Source organism: Rissa tridactyla, chromosome 5 (genome assembly GCF_028500815.1).
Source record: "Rissa tridactyla isolate bRisTri1 chromosome 5, bRisTri1.patW.cur.20221130, whole genome shotgun sequence".
Classification (NCBI taxonomy): Eukaryota; Metazoa; Chordata; class Aves; order Charadriiformes; family Laridae; genus Rissa; species Rissa tridactyla.
Window position 1 is genome coordinate 12,201,727 of NC_071470.1, and position 23,254 is coordinate 12,224,980.

General features: G+C 43.0%; 1 protein-coding gene across 1 annotated transcript in view; it reads left to right on the top strand.

Moving 5' to 3' along the window:
• SCFD2 (sec1 family domain containing 2) overlaps nt 1-23,254 on the top strand; it is a 208,187-nt gene that overhangs the window by 84,356 nt on the left and 100,577 nt on the right. Inside the window, exon 5 of the mRNA XM_054202188.1 lies at nt 5,131-5,380. Within this exon, the coding sequence (XP_054058163.1) occupies nt 5,131-5,380 (250 nt within the window). The remainder of the gene's footprint in view (nt 1-5,130; nt 5,381-23,254) is intronic.

Sequence of the window (23,254 nt, forward strand, 5' to 3'; positions counted from 1 at the left end):
CAACGATAGGCCATTTAATGAAAACTAAATACATTAAATGCTTGTTTTGCTGGGAGTAGAGAGTACAGACATCTTCTCACCCATATGGAAGTTACGTGCAATCAACCCCAAATCTCAGGTGGCCAAACAGTGTAAAACAGCGAGTAACAGAACTGCAGCATTTGATTTATGGGCAGCTGAGCACTGCAGGCAGCGAAGACTCCTCCTTAGCTTGGCGGCGCCTCTCGTTTTCGCTAAGATGACTACTGCTGCAGAGATCTGTTGCCATCGAAGGATCTGAGCTGGTTTTGCATACCCATGAGGTCCTCCCTTGGTGCCGTCGTCACCTTCAGCAGCTAGAATATTCTGCCTTCATCTAGATAGTGGGGAAGCTAATACTCCGCATGGCAAAGTCACGAAACACAAAATGTCAAATCCAGGTAAAACATGACAAATCAAAGGGAGTAACATTGGAAAGCTGCTTATTCCGCAGCTCATGAACCCTCTTTTCCCACCTAACTTATCAGTAGAAGGAGCTTCTATTAAATAGGGCAGTCCAGGACCATGGGGCAGCAAATACCCAAGGGCTGGTGAGTTTCCAGTGATCCTTCTGCTGGTTTTACCTGCAGGTGGGTTTTGGGGTTGTTTTTTAGTTTTGCTTTTCCCCAGTGAAGTTCCTCACTGTTTTAAGGCTGCGTGGGTCCCATTCCAAAAAGTTCTGTTAACTCATGCGACCTCTGAAGGAATTAAACATGGTTTGCTTCCTAAACAGAAAGCCACTAGAGTATTTACATAGTGAAGTAGTCTCTTAAGATTTATCTCCTCCTTCCTCCTGGATTTTAAAAGAAAATAAATTCCACTTGCTTGAAGTTGATTTTTGCTTTAATATTTTTAATGATGTGTTGAGGACAGTGGGCTGGAAGCACAGGGATTAGAGTGCTCGGTTCTCTTCTCAATTTTGTCAGGGACACGTGTTAATTCAAGTAAACTCTGACCCTCCTCTTCTCTTCCTCCCCAGCATACTCTGTTTTCTATTGTGTAAAAGATGTCTAATGATACATATGGCTTTAGATTCTTACAGGTTTATTTAATACTGAAAATAATGCCTTTCGCAGAAATGCAAAACATTTTTTCTTGGGTTTATTACGCTTCCTCCTAATTCCTGTAGATCCTTTAAATCACATTTTAAATGTCACTTTAGAAGCACAATATCATGTTTAGTGTTTAAAAACTAAAAAAAATTATTTTTGTACTTTTCTTCACTGTCCTCCCATCTGCCAAAACTTGGGCCTTTTGCAAATATCAGCAAATTGACGTCAGTTCATTTACCCTTAGGGATAGTAAATTATTACACAGCTTAAGTTATAAAAATAAATAACTAAGGAGGGTGGAGAAAAGAGATGGAAAACAACAAAAATCTATCACAGACTCTCCCTGGATTCGGAAGAATATATGATTATAGCATTAAAATGTCCAAACAATGCAACCGAGCAGAAGGCGTTAGAGCTTGGGCCTTAACTGGCTCTGCATTAAGCAGCGTTAATGTTTTTATACAGCCTTTGGAAAGCTCAGAATTGACCTGTCTTTATTATTTTTATTGGCTCCCTTGATGATAGACAAATGGGGCTAACCTGAGGCCAACATAACCAGCAGGAAATTTGGGTCATGGGTAGTTACATTTTTAAAACTTGTGTTTTAGGGTTGTTCAATCAGGGTAATTGATTGATTGTTAGGCCGTGCAGGGAGCCCCTAAATCATCGGAGGTGGCCAGATAATGACAATCTGCCAGTGGATTTTGTTAGAGGCAAATTTCCCAGCTCCCTGCGGAGCCGTGCTCTGCAGTGAGGCTACGAGTCCCTTTTTTTTTTCATGCACTCTCCAATCCAACTGGCCTGTTTGGACAAAATAGCCTCTGAAACTTGGCAGTTCCATTTGAAGTCCTCTGTAGTGCCATTTCCCAAGAGATAAGGGAAAAACATTCCAGAGAAGTTCATACCCCAGAAAGACCCTACATGCGTTCTGAAGTTAACGGTTTATTATAGCTCTTTAATTTTTTTTTCTCTTTCATTTTTACTTTGAAGATAAGAGGTGGCAATTGTTGCTTTAAGTTGTTGAGTTTTAGCCCGCCCTACAGTAAATCATCCTGAAAGTTTAAACCAATTTTTTTTTTAATCATGTACGTTTGAAAGTTTGCCAGAGATGCTGTACACGTGTACTTTCAGGAGCTGCTATCCTCAGGCAGGAGCTGTTGACCCCACTGTTTTATACGACCGTGTGCTTCCTCAGTGGTCCATGCATTTGGATAATTTGTGCATGCAAAATAGAGGTTTTTCAAGAACTCATCTTTGGTGTTGTAGGAGCATGCTATGAGATATTTAGAGATGGGGTGAAGTAGACAGTTTGTCTGTTGGGATGGGAAGGGGGAATAAATGATGCGTTAGTAGATGGTAGATCATGTTCAACAATACATGGCATAGGGCTTGACTCTCCTGAAATGTGAATTCAGGTTAATATAGATTGATGTTTGTCATGTGGTCCAGAATAACTCCACATGTAGGTTAATCTTCAGTTCTTAGATTTTTTAGGACTGATTAGGCTTTTGTTCGTTGCAGGTGGCTTCCTCCTGGTAGCTGCATACCTCTGAATTCCTCGAAGTTTTGTGTTTTTCCATTTTAGGAACCGGTTGGTCTGATATTTATTGTACTGGCATACAGATGAGAACTTGTTTGTGTCACTTTTCAAGGAAGAGAGCAGGTAATACTGAGCTGAGGCAGGGCTGAGTTGAAATTTGGGAACCAAACAGCCTTGTCCTGAGGGTGGCCCAGCTGCCAGCGTATGCCAGACCGGTGCCAAACACCATGGACTTGCTTCCCAGATGGAGCAGCGCCTGGACTCGCTGTGCATGGGATTTAACGCTCCCTGCCCATAACACACACATTGTGCCAACCCCTAAAATTTTTGGCTCCCACATGCTTTTGACCACTGTAGCTTTGTAATTTACTGCTTCAAGTCCACAGTGTGCGCTTACTGTTAGGTTTAGCATGTGGGTAGTCAGAAAATTCTTCTCCAAGGTATGTATTCGAATAGGAGCATAACATCTGACCACATTAAAGTCTCTTGAAAGATGGGTCCATGGCAAAACAAGTATGTCAGGAGCAGGGTGGGGCCCAAAGTCCACAGAACTCTTGTTTCCTATAGCACAGGCTGGAAAAAAGTTTCTTGAGAGCGTGAGTAGTTCGTGCTTGCTTTGTGATTGCGATCTGTAATGTGTCGGTGTAGGTATAAAAATTACTGTTCATGAGATGCTTGTTAGTGTTTATGAGGTTGTCAAAGAACAACTGAAACAAACGAGAACCAAAACCAGGACCCCCTGAAGTGTTGTACGGAGGATGCCAGGAGATGAAACTTTCGGTTTCCATGTTGCTAAAGTTAAGAGTCTGAAACCCCTGCCCAGGTTTCAGAAAAAACTACTCAGTTGTCGTAAGACCTCAGAACTAAATTAATGCAGTTAAAAGCAGTGATAAACCTAATTGCTTGATTTTGGTATTGTAGAAACCTGTGTCTCTTTCTGGTTTGTTTGTTTTGTATTTTATTTACTTATGTCAATCTATTAAAGGGTACGTTATTTATATTTTTATTATTAAGTTACTGTACTATATTATTAAGTTACTGTAGTAACAACCAACAATTAATGTTTGCAGACTTGACTCTTTGGACTATAAGAGATTTGATGTTGGGCTGTACACTATGAATTGACCCACAGGTGTTCACAGGGAGCTAAGGGGCAGGGTACTGGTGTCACAGGAGACCTCTTGGATGCATCCGGGCGGTCACTGCCACCAAGAGAGGAAGGCTGCTCTTCTCTCCTCCCACACCTTCATCCCCACGCAGAGGCAGCCTTCTCCTCCTGCTTGCCTTCTGCTGGCCCCGCTTCTCACCCTGTCCCACTGCTGAGCTGCAAACTAACCCACAGCAGAAAACTAGTCTGTGGAGATTTCATGTGGAGGTGTGCGTGTGCAGAGGGGGTGTCAGTTTGCCACTATGATCAGTCACTCCACTGTCCTGAGTGGCAGAGACCCACACGGTGGATCCAAACCCCAGCCCTGGTTTGACGTGACGTGGACGTCAGCATGGCACTTCAGGGGATGCATGTCTCAAGTCTCCTTTTTACAACCACAGGAAAGCTGCATGGACACCTCTCCCACAGAGATGAGAAGAAGCAAGTGTGGTTTCAAATACTGAGGACCTAGGACATCCCAGCAGACCCTCAGTTTCCCCCCTCCTTTTCTCTGCCAGCCTTCCTCTCCTCATAGACACGTTATGAGCATCTTTCAGCCGCACGGTCATGCAGTTCTCCCCGCTTCCACACAGCCTGTGCCTTATTAACCTCGCAGCATGGATGTGCTGTGGGAATGAGCCCGAGCTGCTTATCACAGAAGGCTTTTTTGGTGTGGAAGACCACTGTTAGACGTCTTGAGAAGCTGTCGAGTGTGCTGCGAAGGAGGCAGAGGGAGAAGAGGGTCAGGGCACACACCAGGCAGGTGATCCCTGCCCTGTCCTTGCTCCTGTTGTACAGCTCCTCTAGGAAACCACGCCGGTCACTTAAACCACACACTTCACAGGTGGTTCCTTCTGTTTCTGATTTTTTGTGTTTCTGACCAGAAAGCACAGGGTCCGGTCTGCAGAGGTGCTGAGAGCTCACAATAGCAACTGAAGTCAATGGGAGCTGGGCTTTGAACTCCCTGCTCAAGTACAAAATCAGGCCCAAGGAGGAGGACGAGAATTTAGAGCAAGTGTTTGACCTTGTGTTTGGTACCATTTTTACCTATACTGCAAAGATTGCTGCTCCTGTCCTCACATCTTACTGGGACAAGGAGAAGATCTAATCATCAGGCTTTTCAAGTGCTTAGAGGCTGCTATCATGAGTGCCTAGGAAAAAACTTGTAAGAAACTAATAAATTTTCTATCTGAGCAGCAAGTAAGTCACAGGATGACGGGCTGACAAGTGAGAATGCAAATATTGAACAATGTTTCATTAAACGAGTGCTGCTATTATGAGAAATAATAACTTCTGGATGCAGGCAGGAGTATGACTGATGTCTGGTAAGCACTACGGGGACAATCTGACGGGATCTTCCTTCTGTTTTTCAGACTATTGGCGAGTCAGAAATGCCCAGTGTTTTGAACCAGTTATTGCCAATGATCAAGTCTTACAACAAGAGGACAAAAGATGATTATACCTGCGAGGATTTCCTTATCTTGCTGGTCTATATGTATTCTGTGGTCGGAGAAATCAAAAGTGGAAAAGAGCTGGATGCAGCTGAAGAAGAGGTGAAAAAGGCCCTAGTCAAGGCCATTTGTGATGAGCCAGAGCCATCTCCTGTGTTGCGGAAAATAACAGGTAAGATTCTGCTTGTGTGGTGAGAAATTGGATGGCTGTGAACGCAGGAACTGGGAGAAACATATAAAAGCGGCTTGACTGGTCTGTGGTGCTGAGGGTACGTGAGTAAGCACAAGGATTTCCTGTAGATTTGTTCCATCTCCCATGTTCGCATATGCCAAGTGCTGACAGGCCGTTCTTGAATAGTGCTGAGTCTGATGAAAGCTCTACAAGTTGTTCTTTTTGTTAAAGGTTGGCGAAATTTGTGTGTTTTCATAAGGTAAGCTTTTCCACAATTTCTTTCATTGATCAGTGTAAAGTTGACCCTGGGAAGTCAAAATTAATCCTGGAAACATGTTCAGTGAACCACAGTTGTTTCGTGAATGCGCGGAGCTGGCCTGTCTGGCATAAAAGAAGAAATGTGTCTAAAACCAACATTGAGCTTTTTGCTGAAACGACATGAACATTAGCCTTTAAAAATAGCATGCTAAGCCTTTTTTTAGATGAGCACTCGTAGAGCAGAAAGCCCTAACCTCTTGTTGCTGGTGTCATGTTTAAAAAAAAAAAAAAAAAGTTAAAAAACTTTCATTAAAATGAGTGAACTATGGCTCCAGGGTGGCATATCTGAATGGCAGAAGGGATCTTGCTTCCTGGTGTCACTTTTCTCAATATTTACTAATAGAGAGCAGGTCGTCGACCAGGTCACCTTTGAGGTAGGGAGCATATGAACATAAACCAAAATGTTGTGAGGAGCTGACAATTGAAAACTTTTGACAAGAATGGGCCTAAGTGGCGAGTCTCGAGGGCAGTGGAGTAATTCTGCTGTTGGTTATTCTGGCATTATTCCCTGTGGATGCATCTGCTTCAAAACAACGATTGTGGTCTGCCTGGTCTGCTGTTGCTTTGAGTGTAAAATAGTTTAATGGTTAAAAGACTCTTACTGTAAAAATGGGCATGTTCAGTCATATTTGCACTGTGCTGTTATTTTAACGCCATGAGACCCACAGTGTTCCAAGGCTTCTTGTGGGCTTTTGCTCTCCTGTTTTTCAATATGTGCTGCACATCCTGTCCTCTATATGGTGCTTCCCTCACAACTTCAGTGGTGTCTTCTACTGGATACGGTGCGGTCATTTGTAAACCTCCATTTTCATATTTTGCCTTTTCTCCTATGATCAACGGTGTTTTGGATCACAGTTTTATGAATTTCCCTTTGTTGTGCCTAACGTAAGTATAGGAAGACCTGAAGTCTCTAAAACTTCAGTCGAGTACCAAAGAGAAGCTGCATTCCTGTGTACATAGATGCTTCCCTTGTTGCTCTCTGTGCTCTCAGGTTATGTAGTTGCAAGCACAGACGGACATCAAAACAGACATCAAAACAGACATTGTGCTTGTCTTATGTTCCATAACCTGTCGATAATTCCACAGTTTTTACAAATATATGTGTATGCTTGATTTCCATAGTGCATGTTTCCTGAGTAAAAGTGAATATCTGAGTGTTTGCTCTCAACTTATGGGCAGATGAACAGGTGAATGAATGTTTCAGTTCAAAGATTCTTCGGTTTATGAAATAAAATTACTTCCGTCTTTTTACACAGTGGGTGTCTGAAATATGACATTAATCTCTTTAGGCGTAAGTATTCACTCTGTGGGGCAATTGCCTATGAAAAAGAGAAAGCCTTGACACTGTGCAAGCACTGTTCAGCAACAGCCAAAGCATTTGTGTGTTATCAACGCGAGTTTAGCCACAAATCCAAAACACAGAACCCTCCAAGCTGCCGTGAAGAAGGTTAACTCCATCCCAGCCAGACCCAGTACAGGTAGTTTTAGACCAAGCATGTCATTATTACATTATGAAGTTAAATGCATAACACAAAGCCAGAGTCCTTGCATCCTTCTATTTCTGTATCTGTGTGTTTAGCACAACGTTGTTTGTGCTTTCTGCACAAGTGTGTGAGAGTATTTCCCCTTGCTTGCATACTTTTTTGATGCGTCAGCATTCTTTGTTTTTATATCTTATTTAGAACAACAGTTCTTTTGACTTATTCATATAAGAGGGGAAAAAAAAATTTACTGTCATGACCAAAAATAAGGATTGTTTTGGGAGGAGAGTATAAAACGGAATTTCTAGGAATGCCCCTTAGGTAGCTTTCAAGCCTTTATTCATCCAACACGTTGCTTTCTAAGCATTAGTGGAATTTGCTGAATTTGGAATTTGCGGTATTTGCAGTACAGTTGATTTGGGAAGACTGAGAAAACATAGAATCATAGAATCATTTAGGTTGGAAAAGACCCTTGGGATCATCAAGTCCAACCATCAACCCCACTCTACAAAGTTCTCCCTTACACCATATCTAAACGACTCTCAAACACATTCAGGGATGGTGACTCCACCACCTCCCTGGGCAGCCTATTCCAGTGTCTGACCACTCCTTCTGTGAAGAATTTTTTCCTAATGTCCAGCCTAAACCTACCCTGCTGCAGCTTGAACCCATTCCCTCTTGTTCTATCGCTAATTACCTGTGAGAAGAGACCAGCACCAACCTCTCTACAGTGTCCTTTCAAGTAGTTGCAGAGAGTGATGAGGTCTCCCCTCAGCCTCCTCTTCCTCAAACTAAACAGTCCCAGCTCCTTCAATCGCTCCTCATAAGATTTATTCTCCAGGCCCTTCACCAGCTTCGTTGCCCTCCTCTGCACTCGCTCCAGCACCTCGATATCTCTCTCGTATTGAGGTGCCCAGAACTGGACACAATACTCAAGGTGTGGCCTCACCAGTGCTGAGTACAGGGGGACAATCACCTCCCTCCTTCTGCTGGTCACACTATTTCTAATACAAGCCAGGATGGCATTGGCTTTCTTGGCCACCTGGGCACACTGCTGGCTCATGTTCAACCGCTTGTCAATTAGAACCCCCAGGTCCTTTTCTGCCAGGCAAGCATGAGCAGCTTTAGACCTACTCTTCCTTGACCTGTATTTTGCCAGGCCCGTGTTCTACATCCTGCTTCCCTCTGAATCTTGGGGACCTAATGTCCTGGTTTGAGGTACACCTTGCTTGCTGCTTGAAAGGCAAAGCAAGTGAAAATGGTATGAGCACCCACAAGCTTCCCGTCAAAGGCACAGCAGGACTTTCATTGTAGCAGGGCTGAAAGTCATGGAATAGATGGCAGCGCCAGTTTCCCCTTTTGGTACGATAGCGGATATAATGCTGAGACATCTTCTGCTCCCAGCAGAACATGCTGTGAACTACAGACCCGCTGTTCCTTTTAGCAGGTACCGGTTGGCCAGTTTTTACGAGGTCAGCCCAGGTCTGCAAGTTAACAACAGCCATGGGTCTGGACAGGTCATGGTCCAGACCTACAGCGTTCTGCCCTCATTTTACTCCAAGTCAGAAACAAGAGCAAACCTTTTCTGCTCTTAAATGTCCCCAAAAGTTAATTAGACTAAAATCAATGTCAGTAATTCTTGGAATCTCTCATTCGTGATCAGAGCAAAGCAATGCAGTCTTTTATTTTGAGTTTTCCATCAAGGTAAATGGTAGGAGGGATGTTAAATTGGACATGCCAGGAGAGGAAAGGAGGCTGGTTACTGGGTAGATTCAAGACGTTCCCTGCTGACTCACTCCTCGCCTCCAGGTTACCGTGTGGGATCCAAGTTCCTGAATATTCAATATCCATTCTGCAGTTAACCTGCTCTTACTAAGGAGCTTAACCTGCAGAGCTGCAGGTTTAACTTTCAAACCCTGCTGGTGATGTGTGATTGCACGGTTTTGGTTGTAGCAACAGATAGCAAGTCATAGTTGCCTTTAAAAAGGCACACGGAATACTCTGCAGGCTGCAAAGCCAAGCACTTCAGAGTTGAGAAATGCCACTAACTCAGTTTCCCATGCAACCATCATTTGACTCCTGTAGCACTGTCTTCAGTTTCACGAGGTGTATTTTCTACGAGCCATGGCTGCATTCAGTGTATGGACTGAACACCACAGAGAACCAAGAAAATACAGCTTCAGTCATTCTTACACATGATGAATAAGTACTAATAAAGTAAGTGAGACTTTCTACATGATATTCGGCAAGTAACTTCCGCTGGGTCTCAGTTTGCAGTTCATGAAGTGGACTGGCACTCTCAGCTTTGTGTGACTCATTTTTGGAACTTGAAGAAGAAAAGCATTAAATTAAATTTTAACTTAAATAAACGGTATTAGTGATTACATTTCTTTGAACTGGGAGGACTTTGTGCTCTGATTCCCGATACAGCTGGTGCCTGATGTTTTGGTTTTAGTTTGGACCCAACACTGTACTGAGGCTGTTTGGTTGATTTAAGCTGAAATGAAGAGCTATATCTCAGCTGTGGCTCTGAACTGCTGCCCAAGTGCTTTGCTTTCCTCTTCTCTGCAAAGCATGGAAGGTGTGCAGGCTTGACAGTTACATTTTTGTTGGTTTTATTTGTTGTTCCCATGGAGTCGCTTGAGAAATAAAATGCAAAACCCTTGTAAAACTTTAGAAAACTTGACTTCTGAGGTCAAGTCATCAGTCGAAGTAATAGCCTGGTTTATACGAGGTATCTTTTATTCCTATTAAGCTTGTTAAATGTAAACTTCCTCACACTTGCCTGAGTCTGTGCCTGTAGGAAATCTCCAGCGATGTGACTCCCTTGCAGAACTAGTGCAAACCTCCCCCAGAAGATGCAGCTCATCGGTGCACAGGGGGTGTTTATGCTGTGTCTGGTTTTTGGTGTTACCTAGCGAAACGGGATTAGTATTTGCAGTAGTGGAAAAGAAGGCGATTCTCAGAGACGTGAGTCTATCCATCCAGTTGGCCACACTGGATTTCCCCGATGTAGCTGAGATGATTACAACCCTCTGCAGAATACGTTAAGACGCAGCACTTGCGTAAGCTTATATTGTGAAAGAAGCATAAGCGCTCACAATTTCCTGGCTGTTGAGTGTTAGGCTTCTCAGCCTTATTGTTGCCCGAACATATGTTTTCCAAAATATCTGTACAATAACACTCTATGTTTATGTAACACCTTGTTTCGTTGAAGCACTAAAAATATTCTGGAACTGTTAATTAAAATGAAAAAGCAAGACGATAATCACCCAATGAGATTTAAGAAATATGATACAATTTTTTTGTATGCATACTAATATAGAAGTATATTAGTGGTGTTGTGTTTGATGGAACTGTTAAATAATACGTGTTGTGGTAGACTATCTTAATGCCTTGGGTAATAAAACTGAATGTAACAGTTCCAAGATTTCTCCTGGGTGTAATTTACCGCAGACATATGTTCTTCATCACAGTTTCCAGCAGAATGTTACAAATTGGAGGGGAAACAGAATAGACCAAAACATAATGGAAAATGATGCTTTTCAACAGAATCCTGGGTTTGGGGGTATTTGCAGGGGGGACGTCTTTTTGGCAGCTGTTTAAAAAAAAATCTGTATATCAGTATATATTTTTGTATACTGTAAAATATTGTATTTATTTTATCATCTTATCTGTTCATCTAGTTTTGTTAGAAGTCCATGTAGAGCTGTGTACAGCTACAGAGGTATGCAAAAGTAATGCAGAGCCACAAAGCAATTAAAAAATGTATTTTTTCAGCTGCGCTGTTCTCTCTTTTTCATCTGCAAATCTCTGTGGGAGCTTTGTAGAACAGATCTGCCTTTCGTGGTGTGCTCCGGAGGCCGGCCGGGCTGCGGGGCACCCAGCTACGCTGCCCACCTGCAGTAACTCCCAGCTGGTGGGGCTGTAGCCATCAGTTGCACCCTCTCAAGCATAGGAACCCTCTTGTGCCCGGAACTGCCGTTTATCAGCCTCTAAAAATGGAAATTTTTAATCATAAAGTGTATTTCTGGACTTTTTCCTTGCATTTTCTAAATTCTGTGTGTCGAAGTGTAGGCGTTGACATATTGAGTTAGACACATGGTGTCTTGGCTGCTTCTGGTTGTCCTCAGCACACGATTCTTGGGGGAGATGTTGCATATTAATGAGGTTACACATTAATGAAGGTATCATTACCTTATTGATAACGTGGCCTAAATATCGTGAGTCCTAAAGTCAATCCGGGTTTTGTGATAAGCATTCACATTCCTAGACAGGGACGGCCAGTTCCCTCAGAGGACAGACACACTCATTTTTATTTGGCTGTGGTCTTGGCCTCGCTGCTGGTTTGGAGCAACGATTTCCCAAACCTGGTTGTATTATGGGTAGGTAGGTACAAAATTCGGTCCTTGGCTGCAATTATAACGTAGTCCCTTTGGATGTGATTGAAGGTACCACCCGCCTTGTGTAGGAGAGGGCTTCCCCACCTTCCCAGCGGAGGTGTAGCTCAGGTATCTGCCAGTGGGTTCTTTTTCCCTACCCCACATTCATGCCGTTCAGGAAAATATTGTGAAACTGCCATTGTTTCAAACCATAAAATCCAGGAGTAAATTCTGAGTGATTTTAAATTTCCCATGCTTTTATCAAGAGCGTTTTCTATAACGTTAATGAAGTTTCCACTAGTTCAGTGAAAGGCTAGCCCTGTCCCTCCCTTGTATAATAGCTTATTTCCAAGTAATCCATGAGTTTCACAACAGAACCGATGGGAGGGGGGGGGGAAAGGAAACTTGAAGAAAACATTTGTGCTTTTTTATTTTATTTTGCTGTTTATTGAGAGTTTAATCCTTATTACAAAGAGACTTTTTTCACATGTTCTTAAAATTAAAACACATTATTAAGGGCAACATGTAGACAAATTAGAGAAGGCTTAATCTGGAATTTCTATGCAGTGTAGGTATTCATGCTCAGAACTATAACTGTATTTATGCAAAATAAAATAGAGCTGCAACCACATTATTATCTTGCTATCATTTAGGGAAATAATAGAAAAATCAAAATCAAATATTGTCCCTTCTGAGTTTTCAAAGATGACATAATTCAAGAAATTCAGAGTTTTATTCTTTATTTGGAACATTTAGAGAAGTCCTAACCAGCTGTACTGTCTTCAGGGCTTTCTCAAGAGCTTCCCTTTTCCCCGTTCATGCTCCGGGAGCTCTGCATTTGCGTTCCCTGCACCGAACCCGAGAGCGACGTGTTCGCAAGCGCTGGGTCCTGCAGGTCTGGGGTACGGGACTCGGGTTTAAGCATTGCTCCTTGATTCCAGGCGCGCGTGGGAGTCTGGCTGCCGGTAAGTTGAGTCGATAGGGATCAGCTCCCCACCAGAGCAAAGGTTTATAAACTAAACTGTTTATGTTAAAAGTTCATAGAGTGGGTTAGGGAGGGTGGGGGAATACCTCAACACATCAAATAGCTAAACATTTTGAATGTCCAGACAGGCTGCTCTCTGAAATACCGATTAGCTCCTTCTAGTCCCTGACGCTAAAGGGTCATTTTCGTGCCTAACGTTAGCAGGACAGTTTTGCACTCCGGTTTGATTTGCGAAGAAGACCTCTTCCCACCACGTTAGGCTGTTGTATGTGCATGATTAGAGGCTGTGCCGTTTGGGGAATCTGCTCTGTCCTGTAGCCTGCGAGTCATGACTGCTGCTCCATAATGAAGGCAAACGCCAGAAATGCCACTGCATCTGGTCTGTGTAGAAATAAATCTGCTGTGTTTTAGAGAGGAGCTGTAAATGCTGGTGTGGTGTGGCTGGGCAAACTGCGGGGCTGTTGCCGTCGTCGTGGATGTGTTACAGGGAAGAAAAACTTTCTCATAGGATGGCTCCACTCAAATGATAAAAAAGAAAGTCATCTCAGATTATAGCAAATTTTCTTTCTCTTTCTCCCATGCTCCCTGTGCCTCCCCCAGGAGCGAGGAGATGGTCCCTGCCCCGCAGACCCTCCCGGGCTGGCGTGCAGATAAAGCGCAGTTGAAATGAGTTTTCCCTTTTGTCTTGGATGACAAAATGTAGTCTCTGTTGATAGAGCTAAATAGCTTCATCCTGCCACAGAGCAGACATTATTACTGCGGCCAGATGAAACCCAGACCGTTTTCTCCCCAGTTCTGAAATGGGAGTTTGATGCTCAGGACATGGGTTTTTATTCCTGTTGCCCCAGCTGATTTTATAGGCACCTAAAATACCCCTCTCTCTGACTGGCAGAGGGTGTGTGTGTAAAGTGACCTCCTGGTATCTGTCTTAATTTCTTGATCTGTTTTGGACACGATCCAGTGGAAAGTATTTGTGGTCCAGCAGTCCTAGAGGATGGTGGATCCGATGTTCACCCTTCCAGGAGCACTGAGAAGACAAGAGCAAAGCTGCTGCCCGGCAGGCGAGAGGGGCTGCCTGGGGAGTTCCTGCAGTTTAATCTGCCCTGAGATGCTGCCGCAACGCTTCAGTCCTTTGCTTCATGGTAACAGAGCTGTTGGGAAAAAAGATCACTTCACACGTTCCAAGATATTAACCTGACTTACATAAGAGTCACAAAAGGATTGTTGTGACTTCCCTGCAAAACTGGGGAGAGATGGGGTATGCACCGAAGCAATGTCCTGCTCTGCTTTAGCCACTGACCCTGCAGGCACTGAGTGCATGTCCTAATTTTTGTCAGCTCTGCTTAGGTCCCTTGAGTTCTCCAAGACCTCGGTACCTCTCCACAGTGACCTTTCTGAAGGCTTCTTCCCATTTTAGTTCAAAATCCACAGTTGGCAAATGGGAGATGAGCGAGCCACATCAGCGGTCACTGACTTCAGGCTTTGTATCACTCCCTGGGTGGATTCCTCGGCTATTTCTCAGCTGGGAAACGTGGAGGGTTTTCTAGTGAACTGTTTGGGAGACATATTGTTTGTACTAGTGTCTTGGATTAATTTATATCTAAATTTGCATATGTATGGTTTTTGCACGTCTTAAAAAATTAGGCAAATCTTAGAAATCAGTATAAAGCTGTGGTACTAGAGGTGAGAAAATCAGGCCACTTGGTACATACGTAGGGGTGTTTTGTTTGGATTTCATGATGTACATTAAAAGGTATGGCTGAAGACAATCTCAGTAGAAGCCCAGTGGAGTTGTTGTTTTTTCTTAAAGTTTTTTTTAAGCTTTCATATGTTGTCTGTTTATTTTGTCTTCAGCACCTGGTCTCAGTTGGCTCCAAACTGGATAGTAATTTTCATTGAAGTGTTTATAACATGAAGTCTTTTTTTTTTTTTTTTTTTTCTTTCTCCTTTTTTAACATGAGACATATGCCTCCAGCTCTGCAGGCCGCTGTCCCGCTGCCAACTTAGCAGGACAGCCAACTGCAACAGGAAACCGACATGGTGCAATTTTCATTAATGATTTGTATTCTTTCAGCATGCAAATTCAACAGCATTTAGTGGATGCTCCTGACATCAAATATCTCTTCGCTTTAAGCAGAAAATGAAAACAGAAGCTGCTTTAGAATCAGGCAACTTTTTAGAAGGTAGTTGTATATGTATGTGGCAAGGCTAAATCCTTTTCTTTCTTCTTTCCATTCGAGTCACTTCCTTGCAAAACCTTAAGGTTTTGGCATATTGTAAAATTATGAGTAAATTCTTGCTGTTTTGCAGAGCACACCCTGCCTGGCAAACTAAAAATAGTGAAGTATTAAATAACTGTCAAATTAAGAAAAGAGAAGAAAAAAAAAAAAAAGAAAGAGAAAAGGACTTGTTAGTAGTCACCACCCATATGACAGAAATCCACTGAGATTTTGGGGTTTTGTTTTTCTTTTGCACACAGGCACAAATGTTAAGGTCTTTGCTGTAGCTTGCAAAATTTTACTTTGTTACATTTGAGTGCCTTCTTGTAAGAGTTTCTAAGTATTCTATTATAATTCTTGACAATTTGGTATCTGTTTTAAATACCACACTGTGTGCTGGATGTGATGGCACAAGGAGAGACAGCATCGCCTCTGCCAAGACAAGGAGGAGTAACTGTCAGCCTCAGATATTTCTAGTTGTTTTCTTCACCTCCCTGGTGGTGATAATTCTCTTGTGCTTACCGTGAGATTTTATCAGGGGTGTATTCTGTCCTTTGAATTTTGGGCAGTCATCCTATTTCAGGCTAGCGATCTCCATGTATTTTAATGATGACGCAATGTGTTGAAACCCAATATTTCAAGAAGCAGTTGAGCCCAGCCGTAAAATGGGAGTCATAAGGCTGTGCGTTAATCACAGTGTTAAACTAAAAAAAATCTCTTGAATAGTTGAGTATAACCCATCTTTTATTTTGCAGAACCTTTGCCATGTTGGCCATCTTAACATCTCAACAGCAGCACCGGGAATATAAAAGTCACACTGGAAAGAATTTTTGAATTTAATAAATAGCTCAGTGATTTATGGCTTAAACATACATCACTTGTTTATGCAGCTCACTAGTCAGCATGCCCTAATTTTCCCCTCTTCATCCCAGGCTTTGGAGGCTCATGGATTTTGGCTCTGGACGTCGTCTTGTTCAATCGTTCATTATAGTCAAGATAATTTGCTTTCACATACATTTTATTTTAAGGATCAGGTTCTGCTTCTGTATAAATGAGTGTGAAAACATACACTGAAGCTCCTCCTGCCTGCAACAGTCCTGACATCAAACTTAAGGGATGAATCAAACTATCGTGATGTGATCCATGGATTGATTCTCATGGAAGGGGACAAGGAGGATTAAATATTTTCATTGATCTGTCAACCTTGCTAATACAGCTTTTTCTTAATATAACAATTGAAGTGCCTTCCTTAGAATTGTTGTTAGTGCTGCAACTGTTTTGTTTTCAATAGCATCTAAATAGTGTCACGTACTACAGAAGATCAAAAGCTCTGTCTTATTTCAATGAATACTTTCTCACGTATCTCTTCACGTGTACTCAAGCCCTGACTATAAACCTAAGAGGCAAATCTCTCATGGTCTCGAATTTTAAATCAACATGGGGAAGGTGCTCTCATAGTCCCTTTCTCCATATTTGTTCTTGTTTAGTTTTAAATTTTATAGTTGAGTAAATGTCACCTCTGGTGGTTAAAGTTCAGGTCAAGTTACATTTTGCTGTGACCCTCCTGCTCTCTGTTGCAGACACCGGGACTGTGGTCTGTCAAGACAGGAAAGTTCACAGATCATAGCCTAAGGATTATTTTTTTTTCCCCTCTCTTTCTTGGATATCCTTTCATCAGGCAAGAAAAACTGGATTGAGGGAGTTCTGTTAATTGAGAGTTTTTTGTAAATAACAGTGATGTTTGCACCCTACACAATTTTAGAAAGCATTATGCATCGCTGAGGCTGATTTAGAACCAGATGGTTGATTCTCTTTTAATTTCCCACTTTATTCGTTAAAATAAACATTATTGTGGAAATACTTGCCTGATGAGAGGTGGCAACAGCCAGTCGTAGTCAGACATTTATTTAATGAAAAACAATACAAATATGTATTTGACTTGCATGGCTTTGTGTAAATGTGGGGAATGTGTGGATATAATGTGTGAATGTTCCTGGTTTATTCAAATCTCCTTCTTCGGGCTTTTGTTTTGGGTGCTGTCTGTGCATATTTCTTTTACAAATCTGTGTACGCCGTATGTATTGATGTAGCCCCGACTTTAAAAAAAAATAGAGGGAAAGATAGGTAGATTTCGAGTTATAAAGGAATCTTTGGGGAATGCTTATAGCCACGGAGGAGTGCTGCAGCCTGCTCACCAAGCCGAGCTACCCAGATGACAGCTTCTTTCCCAGGCTGTTACCGAATATCAGCACGTATATGCCCAGGAGGCTCCCCAGAGATATGCTCCCATCCCGGTGGGAATTCTGCCTTTCTTCCTTATGTTCCTTAAAATGTTGAGCAATTGGAGAATATATAGACATGGCTGAGGCTTGTGTTACCTTAAAGGATGTTTATTAGAATGGAGGCCGCAAATGAGAAAAACCTAATAAAATAAAAATTCGGAAAGAGCCTTGCTTCCAGTAGCCTTGCTTACTAGCAGATGAGAATTAGGAGTCAGAGAAAGAGAATCTAATTCTTCAGTTTCTTCATCATCTCTTCTCTTCTGCCCCTTTCTGCCATCTTCTCCATCCTCTCCATCCTCTGCTTACGTTCCTGCAAATCCTGTGTGCTAATTGAGGAAGAAACGGCAGAAGAAATAGTAAGGGCTAATCGATTTCATCCGTATTTTGTTGTTCATGCTGGAGAACCGTAATTCTGGCATTTGTTATCTTTTGAGTGCTTGCCTTCTCAAACTCACTGTTGTTCCTTTGATGCTTCCAACATAATTTCCCAAGTAAGCAAACAAAACACTTAAAAGCTGAAACAACATTTTGACTGTTGAGAATGGTACTTATTTTACTGGCAAGTTCAGATAATTTGGCTGCACATCATAGCTGTCGGCTGCTTGCACTAGTGACCAGTGTAATAGCAAGTTGTCTTCCAAACGGACCAAATATTTATCAGCGGGTAAACATACCATGTAGGCTTTGCAGGTATTTGAGTATCACAGAATGGCAGGGGTTGGAAGGGACCTCTGGAGATCATCCAGTCCAACCCCCTGCCAGAGCAGGGTCACCCAGAGCAGGTTGCACAGGACTCAAATAGTACTCAACAGAGTACTGAGTTTTATGAATAATGGATTCAATTTGATATTTTCTGCCTATATTCCTTTAGCTTTTTTTGTCTCTTCATGCCAAAGCTCTTTTCCCCCACCATCCATCTCTTTTTCCTGCCTGTTCATCTGTTTTTACACCCACCCCCATTTCCAGCCCATGGCCCCAGTTCTTCCCTCTGCCTCTCCGTCACCCACATGGATCCAGTCCGCCCTTAGCTCCTTGCTGCGCTTCCTTTTATGGCCCACCTCCTCCTCGTCTGCCTTTGGTCTCCCCAGGCTCCCCCCTGTAGGTTGTCTCCCACCTCTGCTCCATCTGTGTATGTAAGTAGCTTCCTTACCCTTCGTTATTCCTAATTTCAAGTCAAGCATTTATGGTGGGGAGACTTCAGTGACCAGTTGTGGTATCCCCAGATGAAAATGCCATGTTCTTTACTCTCCCACTCAGAGATCACCTCTGTTCCCCAGAACAAGCTACTGTAGGATAGTTCCAGCCACAACTGGTTGCCAAATTGATTTTTATAAAGGAAAAAAACAAAAATAAATTAAGGCATTAAGCTTATTTTTGTATAGCTCCTTAAAACCCCTCTGTTGCTACATTTCTCCCACAAAACATGTACTTGTACCAGTCAGGGATGGAAGTGGAGTATGCTGGGTTTGTTCCCACCACCCTACTTTAACCCAGGTTTAAAATAGGAACCTTGTCTGTCTATCTGTCTTTTTATGACTAACAGAAAGATTCATCTTGTTTAGTTGGGTGTGTTGAACCTGCCTTATGAAGTACTTGTCCCACCATTCCCAAGGGAGAGGCATGGGAACCATCCTTCACCAAGCTGGTTATGTACCTATGGAGCAGACATACCTGCCTGGCTTGTGACCTGTCTGCAAGGAGCCACAGCGGGATGGGGACGGTCACTGCCCAAGCCGCTCCTGGGGGCTTCATCAGTAAAGGTCAGGTTACAAAGGTTGGATGTTGCTTTGGTTTTGTTCATAATTATTCATTTGTGCCTTTCTATTTACTTCACATTCTGCAAACCCCTTCTTTCTTCAGAAATAGTCTTATACTGAAAGTTCATCTCCTTTCACCGGTGCTGTCTTTGTCTAAAGGTCTGGATATTTTACTTCAAGTTCATGGCCCTAGCTTATATCCATGGTGGTTCCTTCTCAACATTTCTCTGTGCAGAAAATAGACACTTCTCTGGCATATATTTTGAGAAATAAGAATATTTATAAGTGATATTATATACTCATTTACCGGTTTTATAAGACAACAAATTACACTGGTATTTTTTCTTCCATTTTCCATGCCTGTTTACCATCTGCTTCTCCAGCAGCGCAGTGTTTCTGGCAGATAGATAGGAACTGGGAGGGCATCGTGCCTTTTATTTTGCAGTAAGTGAGGGGTTCTGCACTTTACAATGAACGTGTCCCTTCCTTAGCTTACTCCCTGGGTTTGAGGTCCCATCTTGTGTCTTGCCTGTGCAAATAACTTCTTCCAGTCTCGTAGTGGTAGACAGAGCGGTTTGGTTTGTTTTTCCTTGTAGCAGCTGTGATTGTTGATTTAATATCTATTTGATTGTCATATATTCACGAGTATCTCTTTCCTTGTTTTGAGGAGATAAACTGGGATGAGTCATAGAGCACTTATTCCCAGAGATAGCTTCAGCAATCGAAGCGGGACCATGAATACTTCAGGCAAAAGTACTAGATATTAGGCATAGATGGTATGAAGGTCACTGGGTTTTGTTATTTTTCCCCCTCCCTAAGTAGATGAAGTTCTCTTCAGACTGCAGAAATACCAATTAGTGTGCTTCATTCTGAAATGTAATCGGATTTAAAATGTAAAAAATCCCTTTCGGCTACAGTGTAACCGGGCCCCTAATTATGAAAGGCATATGTTCCCCTCCATCTTTCTTCCCTCCACCCATGTAGATAATTGTCCTTCTTGAATGATTTCTTCTTTGTAAAAATCTTTGTGACGTTGAACTCCTGCTTTGCTCAAAGCAATGCTGTTATCTGGTACATTAGGTTGGTGTTGTTGGATTCTCGCAGGGTAATATACAATATAGTTACACTGATTACTTGCTATTTCGTGTGTCATCTGTGTTTTGGAATATCTCAAAGCTTGTCAGTCTTCCGCTGGGGATTACATCATTTTGAGGGTCTCAACCGGTCTGAAACAAAAGCATACTTCAGTGGTAAAATATGTATGCCCGGACAGCTGGCGGTCTTTCAAGGCTCCAAACTTGACACAGAGTTAATCTCAGAGTAATGTATTTTCTTCTATTCATAGTAACTAAACGATTATTTCCATGCTGGATTTTTTTGCCTTTTTTAATTATTTTTTTCCTTTTTTAATGTAGGGTTTTCTTTATGGATGGTAATTACTGACATAAAATAGAGTTCTTTATTTTTTTTCCCAGCCACTGCAGGATTTTTTCTGGGGTGGTGATTTTGGTTTCTGCATGGTCTTTGAATGTTTTCATAGAATCATAGAATCATAGGGTTGGAAGGGACCTCTGGAGATCATCTAGTCCAACCCCCTGCCAGAGCAGGGTTGTCTTGGAGCAGGTTGCACAGGAACGTGTCCAGGCAGGTTTTGAATGTCTCCAGAGACGGAGACTCCACCACCTCTCTGGGCAGCCTGTGCCAGTGCTCTGCCACCCTCAAAGTAAAGAAGTTCCTCCTCACGTTTAGGTGGAACTTCCTATGCTCAAGTTTGTGCCCGTTACCTCTTGTCCTGTCGCTGGGCACCACTGAAAAGAGCCTGGCCCCATCCTCCTGACACCCACCCTTTAAGTATTTATAAGCGCTGATAAGATCCCCCCTCAGCCGTCTTTTTTCCAGACTGAAGAGACCCAAATCCCTCAGCCTTTCCTCATAAGAGAGGTGTTCCAGTCCCCTAATCATCTTTGTAGCCCTTTGCTGCAACCTCTCCAGGAGTTCCCTGTCCTTCTTGAACCGGGGAGCCCAGAACTGGACACAGTACTCCAGGTGCGGCCTCACCAAGGCAGAGCAGAGGGGGAGGATGACCTCCCTCGACCTGCTGGCCTGACACTCTTCTTGATGCACCCCAGGATGCCGTTGGCCTTCTTGGCCACAAGGGCACATTGCTGGCTCATGGCCATCCTGTTGTCCACCAGGACTCCCAGGTCTCTTTCCACCGAGTTGCTCTCCAGCAGGTCAGCCCCCAACCTGTACTGGTGCATGGGGTTATTCCTCCCCAGGTGCAGCACCCTACACTTGCCCTTATTGAATTTCATAAGGTTCCTCTCTGCCCAAATCTCCAACCTGTCTTGGTCTGTCTGTATGGCGGCACAGCCTCCCGGTGTGTCAGCCATCCCCCCCAGCTTTGTGTCATCGGCAAACTTGCTGAGGGTGCACTCTATCCCCTCATCCAGGTCATTGATGAATATATTGAAAAGGACTGGACCCAGTACTGACCCTTGGGGAACACCACTCATCACTGACCTCCAACTAGACTCTGTGCCCCTAATCACGACCCTCTGAGCTCTGTCTTTCAAAAAGTTATCTATCCACCTTACTGTGCATTCATCAAGCCCACTCTTCCTAAGATTCCCTATGAGGATGCTGTGGGAGACCGTGTCGAACGCTTTGCTTAAGTCAAGGTAGACCACATCTACCGCCCTCCCCTCATCTATCCATCCAGTCATGCCATCATAGAAGGCTGTCAGATTAGTCAGACATGATTTCCCCTTGGTGAATCCATGTTAAGTGCTTCGATAGCTTTCTTTCCTCCACATGCCTTGAGATGATGCCCAGAACGAGTTGCTCCATCATCTTTCCAGGGATGGAGGTGAGGCTGACCGGCCTGTAGTTCCCCGGCTCCTTCTTCTTGCCCTTTTTGAAGACTGGAGTGACATTGGCTTTCCTCCAGTCCTCAGGCATCTCACCTGTTCTGCAGGACCTTTCACAGATGATGGAGAGCGGCCCAGCAATGACTTCTGCCAGCTCCCTCAGCACTCTCAGGTGCATCCCATTGGGGCCCATGGACTTCTGAATATCTAATTGCTCTAATTGATCCCTCACTCAATCTTCCTCAACCCAAGGGAAGTCTTCCTCTTTCCCCATTACTTTCTCCAAAGCCTGGGACTCCTGAGGGCTGGGCCGAGCAGTAAAGACCGCAGCAAAGAAGGCATTCAGTATCTCCGCCTTATCCACATCCTCCGTCACCATGGCTCCTGTTTCATTCAACAGTGGGCCCACAACTTCTCTGGTCTTCCTTGTTTTGGCAATGGTTAATTCAAATTAACAGTTTTTTCTCTAGTGGTAAGCCTGATCTTGTTTTAAACGTTGTAGTCTCTCTGCTATTAGCTTGCCTTTTTTTTCAGGGGCGGACCTTTGGGGAGAAAGTTGCCTGCACCTGCTAAGCTACCTGGTACCCTATTGAACTAAACCAACAAATTGGTATCACAGAACATACCAACCCATCTTGTAAGCACTATTTTTGTTGTAAAGGCTTCGTAAGGGTTGATTTGAGAGACAACTAATTGCACTGGGGTGAATTTCATCCCCATAACCGCTATATAAAATGGCTTCAGAGCTGTAACGAGAAGGTGCTAGAAAAAACGGCAATGCAAAATTGGACCGAGAATTTGCCATGTGCATGCTTAATCTAGATTGTCATGCTATGCGTACTACTTTGTCAGATTTAAAAGATATACACTGCATTTAACTTGTTCTGAGGAAAACCTGTCTGCTAAACTAACCAACTCACAGCTTTTATTCGGGCGGCCCAATTCCAGGCTCCTGCCCTGGTGAGTCCTCTTTCGGTATCAGCTTCTGCCGTGGGGCTCACCCGTGGACGGGCAAATCCTGCTTTGGGAGCCGCTGCGTTCAAAGGCACGGCGGGAATCTCTCCCGCAGACCCACGAGGTAAGGGTGTAGCCAGCGTGCAAACACCTGCAGAATAGTCTCCGCTTTAACAGAGTATCTCTTTTATTTTCCTAAAATATTATTTCATCAAATATTTTTATCCTGTCTCCCTAATGTTAAAAATTTGCCTTTCCATTTGAAAGAGGATTTAGGCATAGAGTTTGAGTAACTAATATGAACTAATAATAACAAATATAAAATATAAATGAACTGATGATATTAATTTATTTTAATTTGGCATATAATACCAATAAGTAAATTACTATTGTTGGGGATATATGTGTGGGTCTATTTCTATATTTGATTCACCTGAAAACTTGTGTGAGTTAAATTAATAGCTTGCAGAAGGTAAGGTTTTCTCTTGATTTTTTTGGTAGATTTTTTTTCTTTAATTTGCAAAGATTTCAGGTTAAGAGAGTTACGGTAGTGGGGAATTTATGCTTTTATTTCAAATAAGATGCAGACATCGCTGGCATGACAGATAAGTTCTTTCTATATGTAG